Source organism: Engraulis encrasicolus, chromosome 18, assembly GCF_034702125.1.
Source record: "Engraulis encrasicolus isolate BLACKSEA-1 chromosome 18, IST_EnEncr_1.0, whole genome shotgun sequence".
NCBI classification, from domain to species: domain Eukaryota; kingdom Metazoa; phylum Chordata; class Actinopteri; order Clupeiformes; family Engraulidae; genus Engraulis; species Engraulis encrasicolus.
The window spans coordinates 40,112,486-40,134,985 of record NC_085874.1 but is presented as its reverse complement, the minus strand read 5'-3'; the positions used below and the strand labels follow the sequence as shown (position 1 = coordinate 40,134,985).

The following is a 22,500-nucleotide window of genomic DNA, read 5'->3' as shown; positions in this document are numbered from 1 at the left end:
TAATTAGCGCTGAAATGCTATGTTCTGACCTCTGACCTGTAACCTTTGCCCTTTGCCCCCTCCTCCTCCTCACAGCCCTTCCACCCCATGGTGAACCTGGAGTGTTCGGCCGACCTGCGCACCTTCCTGTGTGCCCTGTACGCGCCCGTCTGCACGGAGTACGGCCGCATGACGCTGCCGTGCCGGCGCCTGTGCCAGCGCGCCCAGGCCGAGTGCCTGCAGCTCATGGAGATCTTCGGGGTCACCTGGCCGGACGAGATGGACTGCGACAGGTGAGCAGAGTGACCAGCGGAAACTTCTAGAACAGTGATTCTAGTGATTCGTGGCCAACCGGTAGGGCACTCGCCTGCCATGCAGCTGACCCAGGTTCGATTCCCGGCCCGGCCCGACCCCTGCCCGTCTCTCTCCCAATTAGCTTCCTGTCTACCTTTCACACTGTCCTATCACATAAAGTCGAAAAAGACCCCGAAAAATCTTTTTAAATTTAAATAAAAAAAGATTCTCAAACTGTGGGGCCAGGCCCCACCGGTGTAGCCTTTGTGATCCACAAATGGTCTGATTACACTTCTCTGGGGAGGGTTTTCAGTCGGTTTTCAGACGACCGATAATACCGGCCAATAAGCAAACGCACTTGGGAGCATAATAACATACTGTACGTCATGAACATCAACTGTCAGCGATTGGCCAGAGCGCGTTTCAAACCAGCGCTGAGCTCACTCTTCCCACCCAAGTGTTCCAGGGCACCGAGGAAGGATCCAGACCTAAAATAAATTTCGAAGTAATTAATAGGGGTGTAACGATCTTCGGGGTCACCTGGCCGGAGGAGATGGACTGCGACAGGTGAGCAGACCTAGCCAGCCGATAGAGCTTGAAAGTGATGTCACTTCCCCCGATTTCATGGGACCTCAACTGCGTTTTTAGCCGAAAATTGTAGCATGTAATCCAATGGCGGTATTAAAATGATATTTCAATCCCATTCGAATTGTGCCACAACCTCCACATATGTTGTTTCTGATATTTTTGTTAAATTTTTCGTACGCACCCCCAAACTTTTTAGAAGGGTGTGATTCTTCACATTTTTCATGCAGACGGCCTCGGGACAAAATATTGATACTTCTGCTAGCCTCTTAAACAGCATATTTATAGCCCAGCGCATATAATGACTGAAATCAGAAGATATTTACTCGCTACCATGTTTTTAAATGGTCAGCTTAGGTCCCGTGAAATGCGGAACTAAGGGGCGGGACTTTCAAGCTCTATGCCTTCCTTGTGACGCAACACTTTCGGCGATGCTCCTAGGCAGGCCAAGAGCAATGTAAATATTGTTTCCGATCTCCAGAAAAATTGGGAACTCCTCCCACTTTTGTCAGAAAGCAAACAACCACTAGCAACCCAAGACAAGCGGGTCAACCATGTCGTTTGATAAATGTTAATTGTTATGCTCTTGGTCAGACCAAGTCTCGAAGAGATTTGACAGTCGATGATAATCAGGCTAGAGCAGACCAGCAGAAACATCTAGAACAGTGATTCTCAAACTGTGGGCCCAGGCCCCGCTGGTGTAGCCTGACAGGCCAGCCCATTCATTTTGAATTACCGGTACTTTGTGATCCACAAATGGTCTGATTGCACGTCTCTGTGGACTGACATACCTAGATGTTGCACACCACACCACCTTTGGGCTTGCTTCCTGGAGGGGGGATAGACGAAGGCAACCAGTCACATCCTAACTCCTCTGACCCTTCCTCCTGTGTGTGTGTGTGTGTGTGTGCGTGTGTGTGTGTGTGTGTGTGCGTGCATGCGTGTGTGCGCGCGTGTGTGTTTGTGTGTGTGTGTGTGTCTACCTCCCCTTCTTCCGTCAGGTTCCCTGACTGCGAGGAGTCCTACCCACCTCCTAACTGCTCTGTTCTCCTCTCCTCTGTGTGTGTGTGTGTGTGTGTGTGTGTGTGTGTGTGTGTGTGTGTGTGTGTGTGTCTGTCCTGCAGGTTCCCCGACTGCGAGGAGTCCTACCCGCGCGCCTCCGACCTCCTGCCGGCCTCCGCCGCCACCGCCGAAACCCCGCCCTCCGCCGTGCAGCGTGACTACGGCTTCTGGTGCCCGCGCGAGCTCAAGGTGGCTAAGGCACTACATATATTCTAGATATGTTAGAGCATTAATCATCCCAATGGATATCTTAGATCTTCAGAGTCTCCTCTGTCAATTCCAGACAGGGCGAACTGCCATTTAGTCATTATGCTGCCAAATACTGGAACCAGCTTCCTGTCCGAATTAGAACTGCACCAACAGCATCTTGGTTTAAAAAGAAATTAAAAAGAAACAGCTTTTTTTTTCATCTGCCTTTGGTAATAGTTAGTTAGTAGCCTAATCTACTATTTGTAATACAATATCGTTTATTTTCTTCTCATTTCTTTTTCTCTACTCTCTTGCACATTGAATAGGAGTTTTGTTTGATAATGTGCTATGTGTTAAGTAATGTTAATTAATTGATTAATTAATTGATTGATTGATTGATTGATTGATTGAAGGTGGACCCCGGCCTGGGCTACTCCTTCCTGGGCGCGCGCGACTGCTCCGCCCCCTGTCCCAGCATGCACTTCGGGCGGGAGGAGCTGCTGTTTGCGCGCTACTTCGTGGGCGTGGTGTCCATCGTCTGCCTGTCCGCCACCCTCTTCACCTTCCTCACCTTCCTCATCGACATGGCGCGCTTCCGCTACCCCGAGCGGCCCATCGTATTCTACGCCGTCTGCTACATGATGGTGGCGCTCGTGCACTTCCTGGGCTTCCTACTCGAGGACCGAGTCGCCTGCAACTCCGCCAGGTATCGTAACATGGGGTGCGTGTGTGCGTGCGTGCGTGTGTGCGTGCGTGCGTGCGTGCGTGCTTGCGTGTGTGCCTGCCAGAGGCCATCATTACTACTAGATGCTCGAGGACCGCGTTTCCTGCAACTCCGCCAGGTACAGTAAAATGGTGTGTGTGTGTGTGTGTGTGTGTGTATCTCCAATTTCTGGGCTGCTTGGGCTGCAACTCTGCTAGGTGTGTGTGTTTGTGTGCGTGTGTGTGTGTGTGTGTGTGTGTGTGTGTGTGTGTGTGTGTGTGTGTGTGTGTGTATTATCAGTTCTTGGGCTTCCTGCTGGAGGACCGCTTGGGCTGCAACTCCGCCAGGTACGTGTGTGTGTGTGTGTGTGTGTGTCTGCGTGCATGTGTGTGTGCGTGCGTGTGTGTGTATACAATGTATGTGTACGTCTGTTGTAATCTCCTTAACGCCCCGTCTTCTCTTCTGTCCTCTCTGTTTCCATTAGTCCCGGGAGGTTCCGTGCGTCCACTGTGACGCAGGGCTCCCACAACAAGGCGCGCACACTGCCGTAGTGTGTGTGTGTCATACCTGTAAACCATGCCTAATATCCTGGGAAACTCCTAATTTTGACTCATTTTCCGATTTCTTCCCGATATGATATTTTTCCCGGAAATATCCCGGATTTTTCGCATCACTAAAAAACACTGTCGGTCCAGTAGGCTACCCATGGCCCTGTCAGCCCGATGAAGCACACCTCTTCTTGAAGAGAGAGACAGAGAGTCTTGCTTATCAAGCTACATACCAGAAGACTGTATGCCAGATGCCATCTAGAATTCAAGTTCCTTGAAAATACAAGCAGTCACCCTCATAGCGCTTGTGCGACCACTCTTTTCCTCAGAAATCGTCAGTTCATGCGACGCATAAAACAGCCTCGTAACAGCGAATCATGCGATTAACCTAATCACCTGTTCCAGCACGAAGTTTTGCACGAACAGACAACTTGTGCGACAAAACAACAAGAAGAAACTCATTGCGCTCATTTCATTATTTTGTTTTCATTGCATTGTTTCTCCACGCTCTAAAACGTGTGCTGAGGTATTTCAGACAGAACTGTCTTTGCACGCGCGCTGTTGTGAAAAGCCGAGTAAAACGCACCGTCTCTGTCATCCCGTTGACTGTCAGAATTTGGCCTTTAGAAAATTTCCCGGATTTTGGCTTAAAATATGGGAATTTTCCCGGATTTTGGGAGCTCAAAGTTGACAGGTATGGTGTGTGTGTGTGTGTGTGTGTGTGTGTGTGTGTATACACTATCTGTAATCTCTCTTTTCTCCTCTCTCCTCTCTTCTGTAGCCCTGGCAGGTTCCGTGCGTCCACTGTGACGCAGGGCTCCCACAACAAGGTCTGCTGTTCATGTGTATGTGTACTGTATGTTGTAATCTCCTCACCGCTCTGTCTTCTCCTCTCTCCTCTCTCCTCTCTCCATTAGTCCCGGGAGGTTCCGTGCCTCCACGGTGACCCAGGGTTCCCACAACAAGGCGTGCACGCTGCTGTTCATGGCGCTGTACTTCTTCACCATGGCGGGCGGGGCCTGGTGGGTGGTGCTGACGCTCACCTGGTTCCTGGCGGCGGTTCCCAAGTGGGGCTCCGAGGCCATCGAGAAGAAGGCCCTGCTCTTCCACGCCGCCGCATGGGGACTACCGGGGGTGCTCACCGTCACACTGCTGGCTCTCAACAAGGTGGGTGACACACACACACACACACACACACACACACACACACACACACACACACACACACACACACACACACACACACACACACACACACACACACACACACACACACACCTACAGGGGTGTAAATCACCCCTTCAGGCACCTGCCTGCCTGATGAAGGTCTAGTACAGAGGGCTCGCAAGTCCAGTAAAGCTTTGCACAAAATCAAGACCTGAACTGTGCCGATTGTCTCCTTTTTCATACAGATATTTTTTTTTACTGAATCCTGCACCTTCTAAACAGATGAGTGGTGGCCATTCACCACTTCACATATGTGATGTCATTGTCTACAAAACAATAATAAAGTGTAAATCTGACTCATCTGTCCTCTTCTGCCCGCAGGTGGAGGGCGATGGCCTGAGTGGCGTGTGCTTTGTGGGCATGTACGACCGCGTGGCGCTGCGCTGGTTCCTGTTGGCGCCGCTCTGCCTGGCCGTGGTGCTGGGCGTGGCTCTGCTGCTGGCGGGCATCGCGGCACTCAACCGCGTCCGCATGGAGGTACGGGAGCATGCTACATGCTACAGTGATCCATTGACTTTCACTAGCTTAGCTACATACTCACTCTTTTAACTTGTCTTAAAGCAAGACAACGCTTAACATGAAAAATAAGACACTTTACCACCTTTATAAACCCCGGCCAACGATTTTAACGGTATTAAGCCCCAAAATAGTGGCATACCCCTTTAATAATAATAATAATAATAATAATAATAATAATAATTATAATAATAATGATCTTATTTGTCTTTATTACTCCTACAAGATACCCTTGGATAAGGAGAAGTGAAGTTCATGATCCATATCCCTCTAATAATAGTCTTATTATTAATAATAATAATAGTAATAATAATTAATATGTTATTTGTCTCTATTCCTCCTGTAAGATCCCGTTGGAGAAGGAGAACCAGGACAAGTTGGTGAAGTTCATGATCCGCATCGGGGTGTTCTCTGCCCTGTACCTGGTGCCTCTACTCAGCACCATCGCCTGCTACCTGTACGAGCACAGCTACCGCCCCCTCTGGGAGACCAGCTGGGTGCAGGAGAAGTGCCGACACTACCACATACCCTGTCCTTACCAGGTACACACGCACACACACACACACACACCATGCCCTTACCAGGTACGCGCACACGCGCACACACACACACACACGCACACGCACACGCACACGCACACACACACACACACACAACACTCAGAAAAGAGGAGTATAACACACACACACACACACACACACACACACACACACACACACACACACACCATGCCCTTACCAGGTACACACACACACACACACACACACACACACACACACACACACACACACACACACACACACACACACACACACACACACACACACACCTACCACATACCATGCCCTTACCAGGTACACACACACACACACACACACACACACACACACACACACACACACACACACACACACACACACACACACACACACACACACACACACACACACCCTTACCAGGTACACACACACACACACATGCACACACTACTACTACTACATACCATGCCCTTACCAGGTGCGCACACACACACACACACACACAATGCCCTTACCAGGTACGCACGCACACACACACACACACACACACACACACACACACACACACACACACACACACACACACACCATTACCACATACCATGCTTGCCCTTACCAGGTACACACACACACACACACACACACACCATTACCACACACCATGCCCTTACCAGGTACGCACGCACGCACGCACGCACGCACGCACACTCACACACGCACACTCACACACACACACACACACAAACACACACACACGCACACTCACACACACACACACACACAAACACACACACACACCACACCAGCTGGGTGCAGGAGAAGTGCCGCCACTACCACATCCTATGCTCCTATCAGGTGAATTACAGTAGCTGCCACTACTACCATAGTACCTGTCTTTACTAAGTGAGACACCTTATCCCCATGTGTCCACCACTCCTATACACCCTGCCCCTGTCATAAGACATAAGGGTAACACTTTATTTTAGGGATACATCTATTAGCACTAATACATACAATGTGCCTGTATAAGTAACGTGTAAGGCATGTACAAAGCAAAATCAAACATTTGTTAGGCATGTATTCGCAAATGTCTTGTTCATGCACAATGAGGGATTTATTACCTATTTAACCTTAGTTAGGACCTAGTAGGCCTCAGCATTTTCTTAGTACATGCCTTACAAGGTACTTATGCAGGCATTAACATTGTATGTATTAGTGGTAATAGATGTTTCCCTAAAATAAAGTGTGACCGACATAAGCAGGGCCATTATCACACAATCACTAGCAGGATAGATGCACAGCACTCTTACCAGCTGATAAAGCATAGGAACTAACACATCCCCTGTCGTTAGACGTTACCCGGCGAGATACAAAAAAGGGTTCATGTGAGGTCCAACAAGAAAATCGTCCCAGATTTTTTTTTCGGGTATAAAAAAAGAATGGAGGAACAAAAATAAGCTTTTTTGGGCCAGCCATTTTTTTTTTTGCCTTGTTACTTTCAGGGCAGAAATGAAATTAACCCACCACTGCTATAACCTGATTTGGCTTTTACAACATCCACCATCCCTCCCTCTCCGGTTGAACAAATCCACAGGCATCTTCTGTCCAGACCCGAGGAAAAATATGGCATATAATGTATGTATTTCCTTACATCAGAACCCGAATTAGTTTAACATGCCTAGTACACTTACTGTATATAGCCTACACAAGAAATCTGACTCTGGTACATGTCTGGTCTCCATACATAACATCAAAGCCAGATCAGGATTAAGATAGCTCATGAAACTGTTGGTGCCTTTCGTACAAAAAAAAAAACAAACAAATTTTAAAAAACGACACAAAGTCCCTTCATCCAATCTTAGCCCAGATGCCTCTGAGAGGGGGAAGAGACGGTGAGATTAGTCTGGATTTGGCGCTTGTTCCTCGGCCTGTAGCACACAAAGGACTCTCTTGTCTCTTTTGGAGGGCACACGAGGCATTTCACTGACTGTCTTACTACTGTCCTACCGTTTTATACTACAACCATCCTATTCTGTTCTGTTCTGTTCTGTTCTGTTCTGTTTCTCTTCTCTTCTCTTCTCTTCTCTTCTCTTCTCTTCTCTTCTCTTCTCTTCTCTTCTCTTCTCTTCTCTTCTCTTCTCTTCTCTTCTCTTCTATTCTATTCTATTCTATTCCATTTCAATAAACAATGCAAATCCACCTCATATCTATTAAAAACGTCAACAACACTGACATGCCATTTTATTATAAACATAGTATTACCCATTATATCAGTGTCCATTTCTGTTGCATTTGTTCTGTAGGCCTACTGTGTTGCCGTGCATGAGAACTGCACTAGTCTCCAGGACCGTAGAGTTTCATTACTGCGGATTAGCCATGCATGCTGTGTTACAGTATGTTAGCGTGGGGCTAAGACGGGGGTTTAGTTAGCATGCTGTGCTGCTGCAGCAAGTCTATAAACTCACTTTTAGTTAGCATGTTTGAGTGGAAATAAATCGGGTTTTATTTTAGTTAGCATGTTCGAGAAGAGATAAATAGGGTTTTAGTCGTCTCTCTCTGCAGGGGGACGAAAGCACGACGCTGGACACTCAGTAGCGAACAGCCTGGAGCAAGCCAAACAACCGTTCCAGACTATACATCTTAAATTATTAAGCATCTGGCGGATGGGAGTGTGTGTGTGTGTGTGTGTGTGTGTGTGTGTGTGTGTGTGTGTGTGTGTGTGTGTGTGCGTGTGCGCGCGTGTGCGCGCGTGTGTGCGTTCATGCGTGAGTGTGTGTATGCATGCACCTGTTCATCTTGCAGCATTTTGTAACACACTGCAGACTTTGCTGTTTTGCATGTGCAGTATGTGATATTATTTGCAGGCAAGACACATTGTGGTATAGATATATATGGGGGGCTGTGTTGTAAGTACAGTTTGCAGCTATTTTGGTCTTTGCTCGTGGGCGTGTTATGGCTGTGGCGAGCTAGCTGTCTGTCTCACTGCCTGGAAACCCGGCGGCAGATGCCAAGGCCTCCAGGCACTCAGGGCAGAAACAATCCAATGAGTTTTAAGTGCTGCTGTATTTTCTCTCCAGACCGGAGCGACTTAGAAGACAAAGACAGCGGGAGGAGTGGAGGAGGCTGTTTTTACACGATTCTTTTGAGCTTTTGCAGTTTGCTGTGTTTAATATGGGCTACTGTATACGTCTGATTTGACTTAAAGTGATACTGTGTGAGATTTTAAGTTGTTTATTTCCAGAATTCATGCTACCCATTATCTAATGTTACCCTTTTCATGAATACCTACCACCACCAATTCTAAGTATTCACTATGACTGGAAAAATTGCACTATTCATACATGAAAAGGGGGATCTTCTCCATGGTCCGCCATTTTGAATTTCCAAAAATAGCCATTTTTAGCTGCAAAAATGACTGTACTTGGACCATACTAGAAGATATTTGTTTATTACTTAGAAAACATTCATGTAAAGATCAAATTTAGAAATTGGCAGCCCAGTGTCAATGAGCAGCATAGTTGCAGTACCTTTTTTGACCATTTTCCTGCACAGTATCACTTTAAGGCCATATTATGGGCTACTGTGGGCTACAACCACATCCTCTTATTGACTTATTCTCCGAACAATGAAAATCAGGCCATCTAGACAAACTTGTTTGACTCACAAACCAAACGCTAACTAAAAAAAAAGCATCATTATGTCCTGTTTTGTCAGCTCACTCCATGAACATACAATAAATCCGTAATTCTTTTTTTTGAGACGTCCCTTGGTTTCATCTGGTTGACGAGAGGTCGAGAGATACGGCCATTGTTATGCTCATGCCTCTCTGGCTGATGAGAGATACGCACTGTAGGAAGATTCGGGTGCAGTGAGGCGGTATGATGATGTCGCTGCTGACTGTTGTCAGAGGGAGCAGCTGCCTGCAGGACTATTTACAGTCAAGCTGAGCCACAGTAGCCGTGGCAACGCCACTGGCAACAACAGAACAAGGATCAGCATGACAAGGAGGAGGAAGAGGAAGGAGAGGAAGAAGAGGAGGGAGAAAAGTAGGAGAGGAGGAAGAGGAGAGGAGGAGGAAGAGGAAGATGAGAAGAAGAGGAGGGAGAGGAGGAGGAAGAGGCAGGAGAGGAGGAGGAAGAGGAAGATGAGAAGAAGAGGAGGGAGAGGAGGAGAGGAGGAGGACGGAGAAGATGGAAGGGAGAGGAGGAGAGGAGGAGGAAGAGGATGATAGGGAGGAGGAGGGGTGTGCGCATCCTGAAGGACAGCCAAGGAGAGTCTCAGTGAATACAGTCAGCAACATGGGGATATGTCTGAATAGTGTGTGTGTGTGTGTGTGTGTGTGTGTGTGTGTGTGTGTGTGTGTGTGTCTTTGTGTTTGTGCGTGTGTGTGTGTGTGTGCCTCAGGCTGAATTGGACAACTAATGAGGCCATCTGAGTTGCTGTGCATCTGCGAGGGAAAGCGAGGACCCAGGATGCACCATGATTATTTGTGTGCGTGTGTGTGTGTGCGTGTGTGTGTGTGTGTACATTCATTGCAAGCGTATCTGCATGCGTGCACGTGAAACACTCCTGTACATTTGCATGCGTGAGCCTGCGACTCTGTATCTGTTGTAGGTGAATATTACAAGGTAGAGCTATTATTTCAGCAACCCAGGCAGACATCCCTTGACAAATGCTGAGTGTTGCAGTGGGTGACAAAATGGCTGGCTGACAGACTTAGGTGTGTACAGAAACGGAGAGGAGACGAGAGGAGAGGAGAGGAGAAGAGAGGAGGAGAGGAAAAGAGAGGAGAGGAGAGAAGAGGAGGGGAGGAGAGAAGAGGAGAAAAGATGAAAGGAGAGGAGGAGGTGAAAGGAGAGGAGAGAGTAGAAGAGAGGCAGGCAGGAGATGAGAGAAGAGGAGAGGAGAGGAGAGATGGGATGAGAGTAGAGGAAAGGGGAAAATAGAGGAGAGGAAAGAAGACATGATGGAGAGGAGAAGTGATGGAGAGGAAGGGGAGGGTGAGATGTGTGGAGAGGAGAGGAGAGGAGAAGTTATGGAGACACTCCATTGGAGAGGAGAGGAGAGGAGAGGAGAGGCAGGGGGGGTGAGATATGTGGAGAGGAGAGGAGAGGAGAGGAGAAGTGATGGAGAGGGAGAGGGAGGGGAGGGTGAGATGTGTGGAGAGGAGAGGAGAAGTGATGGAGAGGGAGAGGGAGGGGAGGGTGAGATGTGTGGAGAGGAGAGGAGAGGAGAAGTTATGGAGAGGAAGGGGAGGATGAGATGTGTGGAGAGGAGAAGTGATGGAGAGGCAGGGGAGGATGAGATGTGTGGAGACAGTGTGTTGACTGCTGCTGCTGCTGTTGTTGCTGTTGCGGTTGTTGCCTTGAGGAAGGCGCAGTGAGCTGCATAGGAATGAACCAGAGATACACTCACATACACACACACATGCAGATGTACACTTTTCTCTTTCTCTCGCTCACTCTCTCTCTCTCTCTCTCTCTGACACACACACACACATACACACACACACACACACACACACACACACACACACACACACACACACACACACACACACACACACACACACACACACACACACAGCCCTGAGCATCATTACACACAATGAACACGCATGCCTGCACAACCATATAAACACGCGATCATCTTGCTGCTTGCTAATTCTAATCGCCTTTGAAGTCATTTGAACAGATGTAGCATGTAGCTCGCAGCCGTACAGGCAGTTGTACACGCATGCCTTGCTCCGTATAGCTCACACAGTTAGATCGTGGCATGCAGTTATTAATATGTTCACATCATACTCCTGGTATATCCTGGCATACTGATACTGAATCTTTATCATTCCTCCTGTTCTGACCAAAATGTGAAATCTCTCTCTCTCTCTCTCTCTCTCTCTTTCTCTTTCTCTCCCACATGCCCACAGGGTGGGACAAGGCACCCTGACCCTTTCTTTTTTGTGCCAATTTTCTCTTTTTTGAACGATTTTCTTCTATCGATGAATAAATGTTTTTTTCTGTTTTCCTTTTGCCCTTTTATTCCTTCCTCCCTCCCTCCCCCCTCTCCTCAATTCTTCCTTCCTCTCTCCCTTCCCTCCTCTCCTCAATTCTTCCTCCCCCCTCCCTCTCTCTGCCCTCTATTCTCCACCCCCCCCCTCCTCTCTCTCTGCTCCTCAGGTGGGTGAGGTGCGACACCCTGACCTGGCGCTGTTCCTGATCAAGTACCTGATGACGCTGGTGGTGGGCATCCCCTCTGTGTTCTGGGTGGGCAGTAAGAAGACCTGCTTCGAGTGGGCCAGCTTCTTCCACGGACACCGACGCAAAGAGTGAGTCAGAGTCCAGCCCGGCCCGCCCCGGCTCCACCATAGCCTCCGGTCCAGGGGTGTCAAACTTAGCTCAGAGGCCACATAAGGCCCTTTTCCACTGCCCAATTTCTTTTTTTTCTTTTCAAAATAATATAATTTCAAGGGGCTTTTATGCCTTTACTTGATAGGACAGTCTGAGATGGTGACAGGAAGCGAGTGGGACAGAGAGATGGAATGGGATCGGGAAAAGACCCCGGCCGGACTCGAATCGGGGTCCCCGTGGTCATGCAAGCCCAAATGTGGGGGGCTTAGTGCACTGCCCATTCTCTACCCGGTGCGGCTCAACATGGCACGACACAGCCGCTGCTTATTCCGTTTTGATTAAGTCAAGTGACAGCTGGAAAACAAGCCCTTGTTTTTTCGGTCAGCTGAACCAAGCCGAGCGGGTATGTTGCTGCCTACTACCCATAATGCTGTGCGTTAGCTCGCCCTCACCGGTGAATCAAAAAACAATCATGGCGGCCACCACATCAACTCCCTTGGAATGTTCTGTAGTTTGACTCTGTATTACTTATAAAAGTATAGGCCTGGCCCTACTGTGGCTGATATGGTAGGGCACACGTTTACCACTCGGCCGACCCGGGTTCGATTCCCGATCCGGGACCTTTGCCGGTCCTTCCCCATCTCTCTCTCCCAACTCGCTTCCTGTCTCTCCTCCACTATCCTGTCTCACAAAAACCAATAAAGGCTAAAAAGCCCCCAGAAAATACTTTTTAAAAAAAACCATAGGCCTTTCACTGATTCTTGAAAGTTTGGCAAAAACATGTCCCTGCAGTAAAATATTAATTCTGTTGAAAATCAACTAAATTTTCACAAACAAAATGAACCCAGGTAATGGCCAAGGGGTCTGTCACACGAATACACAGTTGTTTGAAATATTTAAGTGTAATTTTATTACTTTTCATGGCTATAAACCTGTCCACACCCTGTAAAAACGCCTGTCCTAAGGACTGGCATCATCATTTCAATTGACTTAAAATACAAAAATCACTAACAGAATTGAACAATATCACCATGATGTGGAAGACCATATTAAAGTGGTTCTACAGATGTGCACATAGTGGATGTAAAACAATATTTACTATTATTTACTAATTGCTCAAAATGTGTCCAGCATATTGGTCACCACCGTCAGATTTTTTCTAAAAGACAATAAAGTCAGGTATGCACAAGGTAATTTTCATTACTGAGGACCCCTTTTCAAACCTTTAGCTCTACTGCATACTTCACCATCACTGAAGCTCCTGTAAGTTTACTATTTTGTCCTCAATTTGTTAATTTGTTTGGACACTGGTACTGTCCCAACCATAAACTGTCAACACCGTCGGGGGTTTTAATAGTATTGTATTACATTAATGTTAATAAATATAATTTTTTTCAGAAAAGGTATGAAGCACCCAAGAAACAGAGCGAAAATGAAATGGCTAATGTGAACAAACAATGCATAATATTTAAAAGAGTGTTTTTTTGTCTCACACCATCAGATGTCACCACCTTCAGATTTTGTTCTGCTCATCATGTTGTTCCATATTTTACTAAATTGTGCTGGTTAATGAAACATTACTAGGCATGTTAGTAATAATTGTGATCCAAAATGATACTCTAGCCACCACTGAGGTGCATCTGGAGGTTTTTTTGTCAGAAAACCTGACGGTGGTGACATCTGATGGAGTTCACCAAAAAACACATGTTTTACGTGTTTTTGACATGTTTTAAGAATATGCATACAATAAGTATCTACAGTTATGTTGAATTGTTAAAGTAATTCACTTTAATACAGTAAACATGTGTTTTTACTTCTAATTCTGTCTGCCGCTGTTGACAAAACAAGAAAGAGCCCATTTTATGAAAAATGTTAAACATGGGGAGCTTGGCCAATGCATTCCCTGCACAGCCAAGACCTACATCTATGATAACACACCTCTTTATTTTGGATTTGAACAACTTAAAAGCAGTTTTTACCACATTTTCAACAACCAGTGGCTTACTTCCTAGATAATCTAACTAATGAAGTAAAAACACATGCTCATACTGTGCACACACAAAAATAAAGTGTTTATGCAAGATGCCATTGACTTGAGAGGGCTATTTATTTTGCTAAATGCAGGTACTAATTAGGCCACTTTCACCATTCTCAGATTACTGTCACCACAGTCAGTTCTTAAGTCACCACCGTAAGAAGGAGTTTTGGACATTTTAAAGGAATGTGCTTACAACATTTTCCTTAGGAGTTGTTGAAATATCAAAGTAATAGCCAATTTAAGCCTACACGAATATTTGTGAAATTACAAAAAATTGTTTGTTGTATTTAGGTGTTAAGTAAGCATCGTATGACGGTACATATTTTAAAATTAGAACACATGAAACAGTATTAAAATAGAACAAAAGTGAATTTTCAACATTTAAAGGCATATGTGTGAACCAAAAAATACACATAATCACTTAAAAACTCCAGATACATATGCAACCTAATCAATACAATTTTAATAACTTTTAATTGTGTCTGACGGTGTTGACAAAAAACAAGGTATGATCGTAGAAAAGCCTGATTTCTGAAAAAAATACATAATGGGGAGATTGGCCTTGTGCATTTCTGAAAAGCCAAGACCTTAGTCTACGAGGATATACCATATCATTTTGTAATTCACTTTGTTTTTTTCTGTCAACATTACAACCTGTTTTAGCCACTTTCTCAAGAATCAGTGCTTTACAACCTATTTGATCTCAAGTGTTCCGCACCAGTAACGTTGTGACTGCGAAATATTGCAAAGCTCTTCTTCATACTGGAATTGCATTCCTAGTCATCTTGAGGTGGATGACTGTGGGTGTATCAGGAGCACTGACTGTAAATGGTGAAACAGGAATACCTGAAATCTCAAGACAATTGCAGCAAAATTTGGCTGGATTTTTTTCCCCCTACAAGTCTGGAGCTGAATTGAACCATCTGGGGGCCGCGTCTGGTCCCCGGGCCTCATGTTTGACACCCCTGCCCCACTCCCTCTGTCTGATATGCTGCGTCCTCCATTCACAGATGGGCTGCAGAAACTCAATTGTTTTTTATAAAGTATGTAGCGTAAACAATTATCAGCACGTTGGTAATAAAAATTGTGTTGCATTTGTAGCCTGACTGACAGGCACAATGCATGCATTAAGTACCGTATGTAAGTATGTACTGTATCAGCATACATCATGCTATAGTGATGCATTTTGTTCTACTGGTTTGTGTAGTATGCAGTAGGGGTGGGCGATATGGCAAAAATGTTGTATCACGATTTTTTAACATGAAATCTCGATTTCGATTTTTTATCACGATCTTCCATCCAAAAAATAAAAACAACAAAAAACAACTTTCATATACTTGCAATTTGTAATTTGCAGTCAATAAAATGTTAACACACTGATGATACCCTCATAAAGTGTACAATTGGAATACAATAATGTAAAGAATAAAGTGAAGACAACAACACAAGTGAGAAAACGTCACTCTGATGCTGATAATAAACATCCTCACTGCAAGACGATCTATACGATTTCTCCACTTTGGCAGATTCGAGACGATCTTTTACTCAATATCACGATTCACGATTTAATATCGTCATATCGCCCACCCCTAGTATGCAGGGTAACACTTTATTTTAGGAATATATCTATTAGCACCAATACATACAATGTTCCTGTATGTATGTACAAGTAACTTGTAAGGCATGTACAAAGCAAAATCAAACATTTGTTAGGCATGTATTCGCAAATGTCTTGTTCATGCACAATAAGGGATTTATTACCAATTTAACCTTAGTAAGGACCTAGTAGAGTAGGCCTTAGCGTTTGCTTAGTACATGCCTTACAAGTTACTTATGCAGGCATTAACATTGTATGTATTAGTGCTAATAGATGTATCCCTAAAATAAAGTGTTACCGAAATGAGTTTTCTCTAGTCTGTGTGCTAAGAAATGGGTTCCCTCTAGTTTGCGCAGTTAGTTTGCGAGCTGTGAGTTCTTACTAGTTTGCGAAGTGTGTCCTGCATGTTCTCTTAGTGTGCAGTGTGCGTTGTGGGGGTGGTGATGGTTGATACAGCCTGCCTCTCTGCATCCACCCGCCCCACCACCCCATTCATTCCCCATGTACTCAGCGTGTTAACCCCGTCTCTCCCGCTCCCCTCCTCCTCCTCCTCACCCTCCTCCACCCTCCTGCCCCTCTTCCTCCCCTCACTGTCCGTCTTCCCCCTCTCCCTTCCCTCGCGCCTGCTCCGCTCCCTGCCCTCCCTTCCCACCCTCTTCCCGCCCCTCTCCGTCTCTCCATCCTTCTCGCACACCCCCGTGGCCTCCCCGTCCTCCCTCCCCTCCCTCCTCCTGCACCCCTACCCCTCCCTCCACCCCTCCTTCTCTCCGCACCCCTCCTTCTCCCTCCACCCCTCCCTCCACCCCTCCCTCCACTCCTCCGGCCCCCAGTAGCCTGGTGAAGGACAGCCAGCAGGGCCTCCAGGAGCCGGACCTGTCCCAGCTGCTGCTGCGCGAGCCGGGCCCGCCGGTGGTGCGCAAGTCCCGCGGCACCTCCACGCAGGGCACCTCCACCCACGCCTCCTCCACACACCTGGCCATGCTGGACGAGCCGGCCAGCGCCAGCACCAGCCGGGCCGGCAGCACGCGCAGCAAGGCCAGCAGCCACCCGGGCACGGGCAGCCAGCGGCGGGCAAGAGACAGAGACGGCAGGTAAGACAATATATAGACACTACACATCACACTATATATCACACACTACACACCGTTCTCTTAATCACTACAGCCAGCGGCGGGCCAGGGACCAAGACGGCAGGTAAGACACTATACACACACTACTACACACTATATATCACACAATAACTACTGCCAGCGGCGGGCCACGGACCAAGACGGCAGGCAAGACACTATACACACACTACTACACACTATATATCACACAATAACTACAGCCAGCGGCGGGCAAGAGACCGAGACGGCAGGTAAGACACTATACAGACACTACACATCACACTATATATAACACACTACACACCGTTCTCTTAATCACTACAGCCAGCGGCGGGCTAGGGACCGAGACGGCAGGTAAGACACTACACACACACTACTACACACACTATATATCACACAATAACTACAGCCAGCGGCGGGCTAGAGCCAGAGACGGCAGGTAAGACAGACAATCACACTATACACATTATACACTATATATCACACACTACACAGAACTCTCTTAATCACTGCAGCCAGCGGCGGGATGGAGACAGAGACGGCAGGTAAGACAACACACTTAAGACTAAACACACTGCACATCACTCTCATCACCAGACAGAGACAGCAGGTAATACACGAGACCCCATCACACTATACACACAGAACAGCATACCTAGTTTTCAAAATGATTTAATATCAACTTTTAATGATCAATATGTATATTATTTGGAAAAACAAGAAATAGATCATTAAAAACACACACACACACACACACACAAGTGGAGTTAGGATGCTTCTGCAGAAAAGTGACAATATGTGTGTGTTGTCCGAATAAGATCAACATTAATATTGTGTGTGTGCATGTGTTTGTGTGTGTGTGTGTGTGTGCGTGCGTGCGTGTGTGTTATCAGGGGCACACACACACACACACACACACACACACACACACACACACACGTGGAGTTAGGATGCTTCTGCAGAAAAGTGACAATATGTGTGTGTTGTCCGAATAAGGTTAATATTGTGTGTGTGTGTGTGTGCGTGCGTGCGTGCGTGCGTGCGTGCGTGTGTGCGTGTGTGTTATCAGGGGCACAGCCAGCAGCTACCGCAGCCCTGAAGAGCGCCTCCCGTACGGCAGCATGCCCCGCCTAGTGGAGCAGCCGCGCCACTGCAGCAGCACACGCCTGGAGAGCCAATCGCGGCACGGCAGCACGCAGCGGCTGGACAGCCCGTCGCGCCACGGCAGCACGCGCGACCTCAGCATCAGCCCTGCGACCCAGGCGGTGGCGGCGCTACAGGCGCAGGGTGGCCCCGGCAACGGCATCCACCGCGTCGTGGAGGAGGGCGGAGCCACGGCCTGAGATGCAGAGAGAGGATACAGGACGCTCTGCTGCTCTAGGGGAGATGACAGGAGGAGAGGGGTGACGACAAAGGGGTCACTTCTCCCAGGCCCAGAATTGGGTCCCTAATGCATTGTACTGTACTGTATGTATTGGGTTTGGGTCCCTTTCTTTCAGATTTTTTTTTTTCCTGGACTCAGCCAAAGCTGTTAGTAGCCCTGCTTGAATGATCCACCCGGAACTTTTGGTCGTCCAAACCCCAAACCCCACCACAGGGTTTTACAACCTGTTGGCTCCTTCTGTCCTCCTCAGACTTCGTTTTTTTTTCTCTCCAAAGCAACCTCTTCCCTGACCAAACTTTCGTGCACAAAAAAACCTCCTCCTCAGTGACTTGAGAAAGACACAGCACAGCAGAGCAGAGCAGACGGGTGGGATGTTGTGCTCAGTGCTAAGTAGTAAGAGGTATTGCATCATGGACCAGTGATATGATTACAGCAAAGAATGTGAAGCGCACACTTCTACTCCAGGAGAGGAGAGGAGAGGAGAGGAGAGGAGAGGAGAGGAGAGGAGAGGAGGGCTATCAAAGGGTTAACGGGCCTGGGTGATTTCTCTCAGTGCTTCCGTGTTTCCTGTAGTCAGACCACAGCTCAGGGTTTTTAGGTTTAGAGACGATCACATGTGGAGGAGCGAGGTACTGAGCTTTTTTTGGGGAAAAAAAAGAAAAGAAATAAGATTGAAAAAAAGCTATACTGATTAAACACATGCGTACGGTACAAAGCACTGAAGGAAGAATGTATGTATGTACGTACTGCATGTACAGTACGTAGTAGGCAGGCAGGGAGATATTACCATGGACACTTGCTGGTGCTAAGACTTTCATTTGGACCTTAAGTTTTACCGCCACACCCTCCTACTGCTGTTCTAGAGCGTTCATTTGAATTGCAGCTACTGAAACTCACACACTGGTACTGGTCTTGATACTGGACTCAGACTCGGACCGAACTGGGGTGGGCCTGGGCTGGGCTGGGCTGGAAGGGATGTTTTTTGTTTTCATTGCACTTCAGACTAAAACGGTTCATGTGTGCTTGTGGCAAGCCTTTCTTTCTTTTTCCTGCGAGAACAATAGAGCTTGTGTTGCTGTGCCGACTGGCTTGTCATAATTGGATTTTGTGAATTAGTGTTCTAAGGGGTGGGGGGAGGGGGGAGGGGTGTCAAAAACTGCTGAGTATCAAAGTTGAAAGCGTGAAGCGGAATTCCAAACCGTTAAGAGGGAAGAGAAGTGTAGTATAGGTAGTGAGTGTGTTCAGGGTCTTTCAGGGCGACGGCCTCCCTTAGCCCGGTGCAGCTTTCACTTCAGTACTTTTTGTTTTCTTTTGCCCTGCTAGTATTGAGTACTTTTCAGTGTGAGATGGAAGTTTAGCACTGTCTTCTTCAAATAGTTGCATTGAATGTGTGTAGCTGTAAATCTTTTTTTGTTTCTCTCTCTCTCTCTGGGCAAATGTGAACTTTGTAATAAATCTCGATTTTGTATGTGTAGCATGCCGTTTGCTTGGTTTCCTTAAAACATGTTTTATATTTTATGTTTTAACATTTTATCAACAGGGTTAAAGTTGCTCAGGAAAGGCTACTCAGGAAAAGTGGAACAGACACGCTCACACGGTCATCAGTTGGTACTAGAACTAGATCGCAACATGCAGTAAAATAAATTTAGAGGCCTAATGACTCAGTGGTGTCTGGCCGAAGACACCCTACCATTAGCTCGATTATCATTGACTTTCAAATCTCTTCGAGACTCGGTCTGACCAAGAGCACAACAATTTACATTTCCCAAGTGGCATGGTTGACCTGCCTCCCTAGGTTTGCTACTGGTTGACTGGTTTCTGACAATGTGGGTGGAGTTCCCGATTTTTCAGGAAATCAGAAACAATATTTACATTGCTCTTGGCCTGATTAGAAGCAACGCCAAAGGTGTTGCGTCACTATGAGGCCGTGGCCTGGCTTCCCTACCATTACCCCGGGGACCCAACCCATTTCCTGAGCCTTCTCCATCTCTCTCCCCCAATACTTAGTCTCCATCTTCACTGTGATGTGTCAATAAAGGTCTATGAATGGACATCAATATATTTGGGGTCATTGTCTTGTTGAAACATCCACTTCAAAGGCATTTCCTCTTCAGCATATGGCAGCATGAATTCGTTCAGTATCCTGATGTACTCAAACAGATCAATGATGCCTGACTGGTACACGGTAAATAAGACCAAAACCATGGTGTGAAAAACATACCATAACATGATGCTTTCACCACCACCACCACCACCACCACGCTGAACTGTCTTCACAGTCTTCTCACCACACCATTGACACAATATAGTGCAGCAGTACACCTGACCATTGACACCACATCACTACACCACAATGTAGTGCAGCACAGTGCACCACATCACTACACCACAATATAGTGCAGCAGTACACCACACCATTGACACCACAAAATAGTGCAGCAGTGCACCACACCACAAAATAGTGGAACGGTACACCTGACCATTGTGACGCCACATCAGCATACTGGAAGAAGTCATTAGCCACATGCCGAAGAGGAAATGCCTTTGAAGTGGATGTTACAACCATGCAATGGCAGCTTCTCAGTGTCAAGCCTTGATAGGATGTGAAACACCTAGTAATTGTATACTCAACGGAGTTCACCAATGAGTATCCAATCACTGGGTGTTTCACGCACTACCAAGGCTATAACACTTGACATTGGGAAATGGTGAATGACTCCAACACCCGCCAGTGTGCAAAATCATGGTTCTGGACAATCAGCGTTCAACTAATGGAGTGGCCAGTGTGACGGAGGTCATTTTGCACCTGTTCACGCCCCTTGGGCATCGAACGTGCGACCTCATCAACTACAACGGTCCGGCAATGGGAGACACAGTACGATGCCGCTGGGCCAAGAGACTAGTCTCTCGGCCCAACGGCACGAGACTGTATGAAGCTATCGGAAGGAGGTTTACCAACGTTCCACGCCAACTCTGTGCTAGTTAGCCTCCGTTACACTAGCACAATCCCTGGACCTTAGTCCTGTTGAAAACTTCTGGGTTGATATAAAAATTTTGTTCTCGATGAAAAACACAAAAATTGGAAAGGAATTGTAGAATGTAGTAGCCTACAATTGACATGGGCTGCGGTACCTGTTGCCTGTTGCCAGAAATTGGTCCATTCCATGCACCACAGATGCAAAGCAGTTATCAGAAACCTTGAGTATGCAACAAAATATTAGATTAGGATACCCAGAAAACCTGAATTTTGAAGGATTTCGTAGTTTGTTTGTACAGTACATTTGTGAGTTTCCAAAGGCAGATGTCAACATTGTTATTTTTTTAACATTGCATTTCTTCACTTTCTGTCAAATTTGAACGTTTTCCATTTTCTTACTTTAAAATAGAATGCCAAGGGTTCCCAATGCATTTGTGCTCATTAAAGTGCAACATATTTGAAAAATGTGGACATTTACTCACCTTTTAAAAGACACTGCTATTATTTTGAGCGCAACTGTATATAGTAAGTAGGAGAAGCAAATCAGAGACTGGACAAATGCACTCACTTTGAATAGCCCTCCGTTTTTATTGAATTACATCGGAGTATGGTTAATATAATCATTTTTCCACAAACATGGCGGCCAGTTTCATACATTATGCTGTTGACCTCTCACCTTAAATATCTCTGTGCAAAAAAAGAGGAAGAAATAATGGAAAAAAAAAAACCTACACGTGGTGGACAACCCTGATAAAACCTTGCCCATAAGCCCATCATGTCAGTGAATGTATAGTTTTAACCTTGTTGCGAACAGTATAACAAAACAGAAACCCCAAGAAATGATTACACCTATAACATGCAGAAAAAAAACTGTACAAATTATTACAGGGTAACCTCTTAAAAAAGAAGACAAAGGAACGATGAGAGTGAGTGAAGACAAACTGAAGTTTTAAAGGCAAAGTTCTCCTCAGTCTAGTCCCCTTATCTTCGATACTGCTATTCTCTCTTGCAATCCAACCCCACACTACACTCCAGACAGTGCAGCAGGGGAGCCCAGAGTAGAGCACATCTCCAAAAGCTTTCATTATTATTCTCTACAATTTAAAAAATAAAACCTTTTAGACGCTAATGGTGGCATTTTGGTCAAACTAACACAGCTGCCCAGTGGAAGACCTGGGCCATATTTGTGTTGGGAACGGAGTGGGGAGAGTGGGATGGTGAGTCTTGTCCTGAGAAGGGTGCTACGAGTCAAACACGAGGCGTCCATTTTGCCATTTCCCCATGTGCCCTCCAGTCCTCACCATATGGAAGAAGCGGTCTCTTCACACTCATACACACTGTACTGTAAATAAATGCTGAAGTGGTCATATGTTACCCCCAAGAGGACGTCCAAACAGGGAGCTTCA

The 22,500-nt window shown here is 46.5% G+C and overlaps 2 protein-coding genes across 4 annotated transcripts in view; one reads left to right on the top strand and one right to left on the bottom strand.

Annotated features, from left to right (window-relative positions):
- The window catches only part of fzd3a (frizzled class receptor 3a), a 48,749-nt gene extending 29,164 nt beyond the window's left edge, over positions 1-19,585 (top strand). The window contains exons 3-11 of the mRNA XM_063223617.1: positions 76-272; positions 1,983-2,109; positions 2,523-2,815; positions 4,278-4,527; positions 4,909-5,064; positions 5,451-5,645; positions 11,819-11,967; positions 16,458-16,715; positions 17,803-19,585. Coding sequence (XP_063079687.1) covers positions 76-272; positions 1,983-2,109; positions 2,523-2,815; positions 4,278-4,527; positions 4,909-5,064; positions 5,451-5,645; positions 11,819-11,967; positions 16,458-16,715; positions 17,803-18,076 — 1,899 coding nt within the window. The 3' untranslated portion in view covers positions 18,077-19,585. The remainder of the gene's footprint in view (positions 1-75; positions 273-1,982; positions 2,110-2,522; positions 2,816-4,277; positions 4,528-4,908; positions 5,065-5,450; positions 5,646-11,818; positions 11,968-16,457; positions 16,716-17,802) is intronic.
- A 2,072-nt stretch (positions 19,586-21,657) lies between these two features.
- cdc42bpab (CDC42 binding protein kinase alpha (DMPK-like) b) overlaps positions 21,658-22,500 on the bottom strand; it is a 152,660-nt gene continuing 151,817 nt past the window's right edge. For all 3 annotated transcript variants that reach the window (XM_063223612.1, XM_063223613.1, XM_063223611.1), the window contains one exon: positions 21,658-22,500. This exon is cut by the window's right edge and continues 3,633 nt beyond it. The gene's annotated coding sequence lies outside the window, so the exon portion shown is untranslated.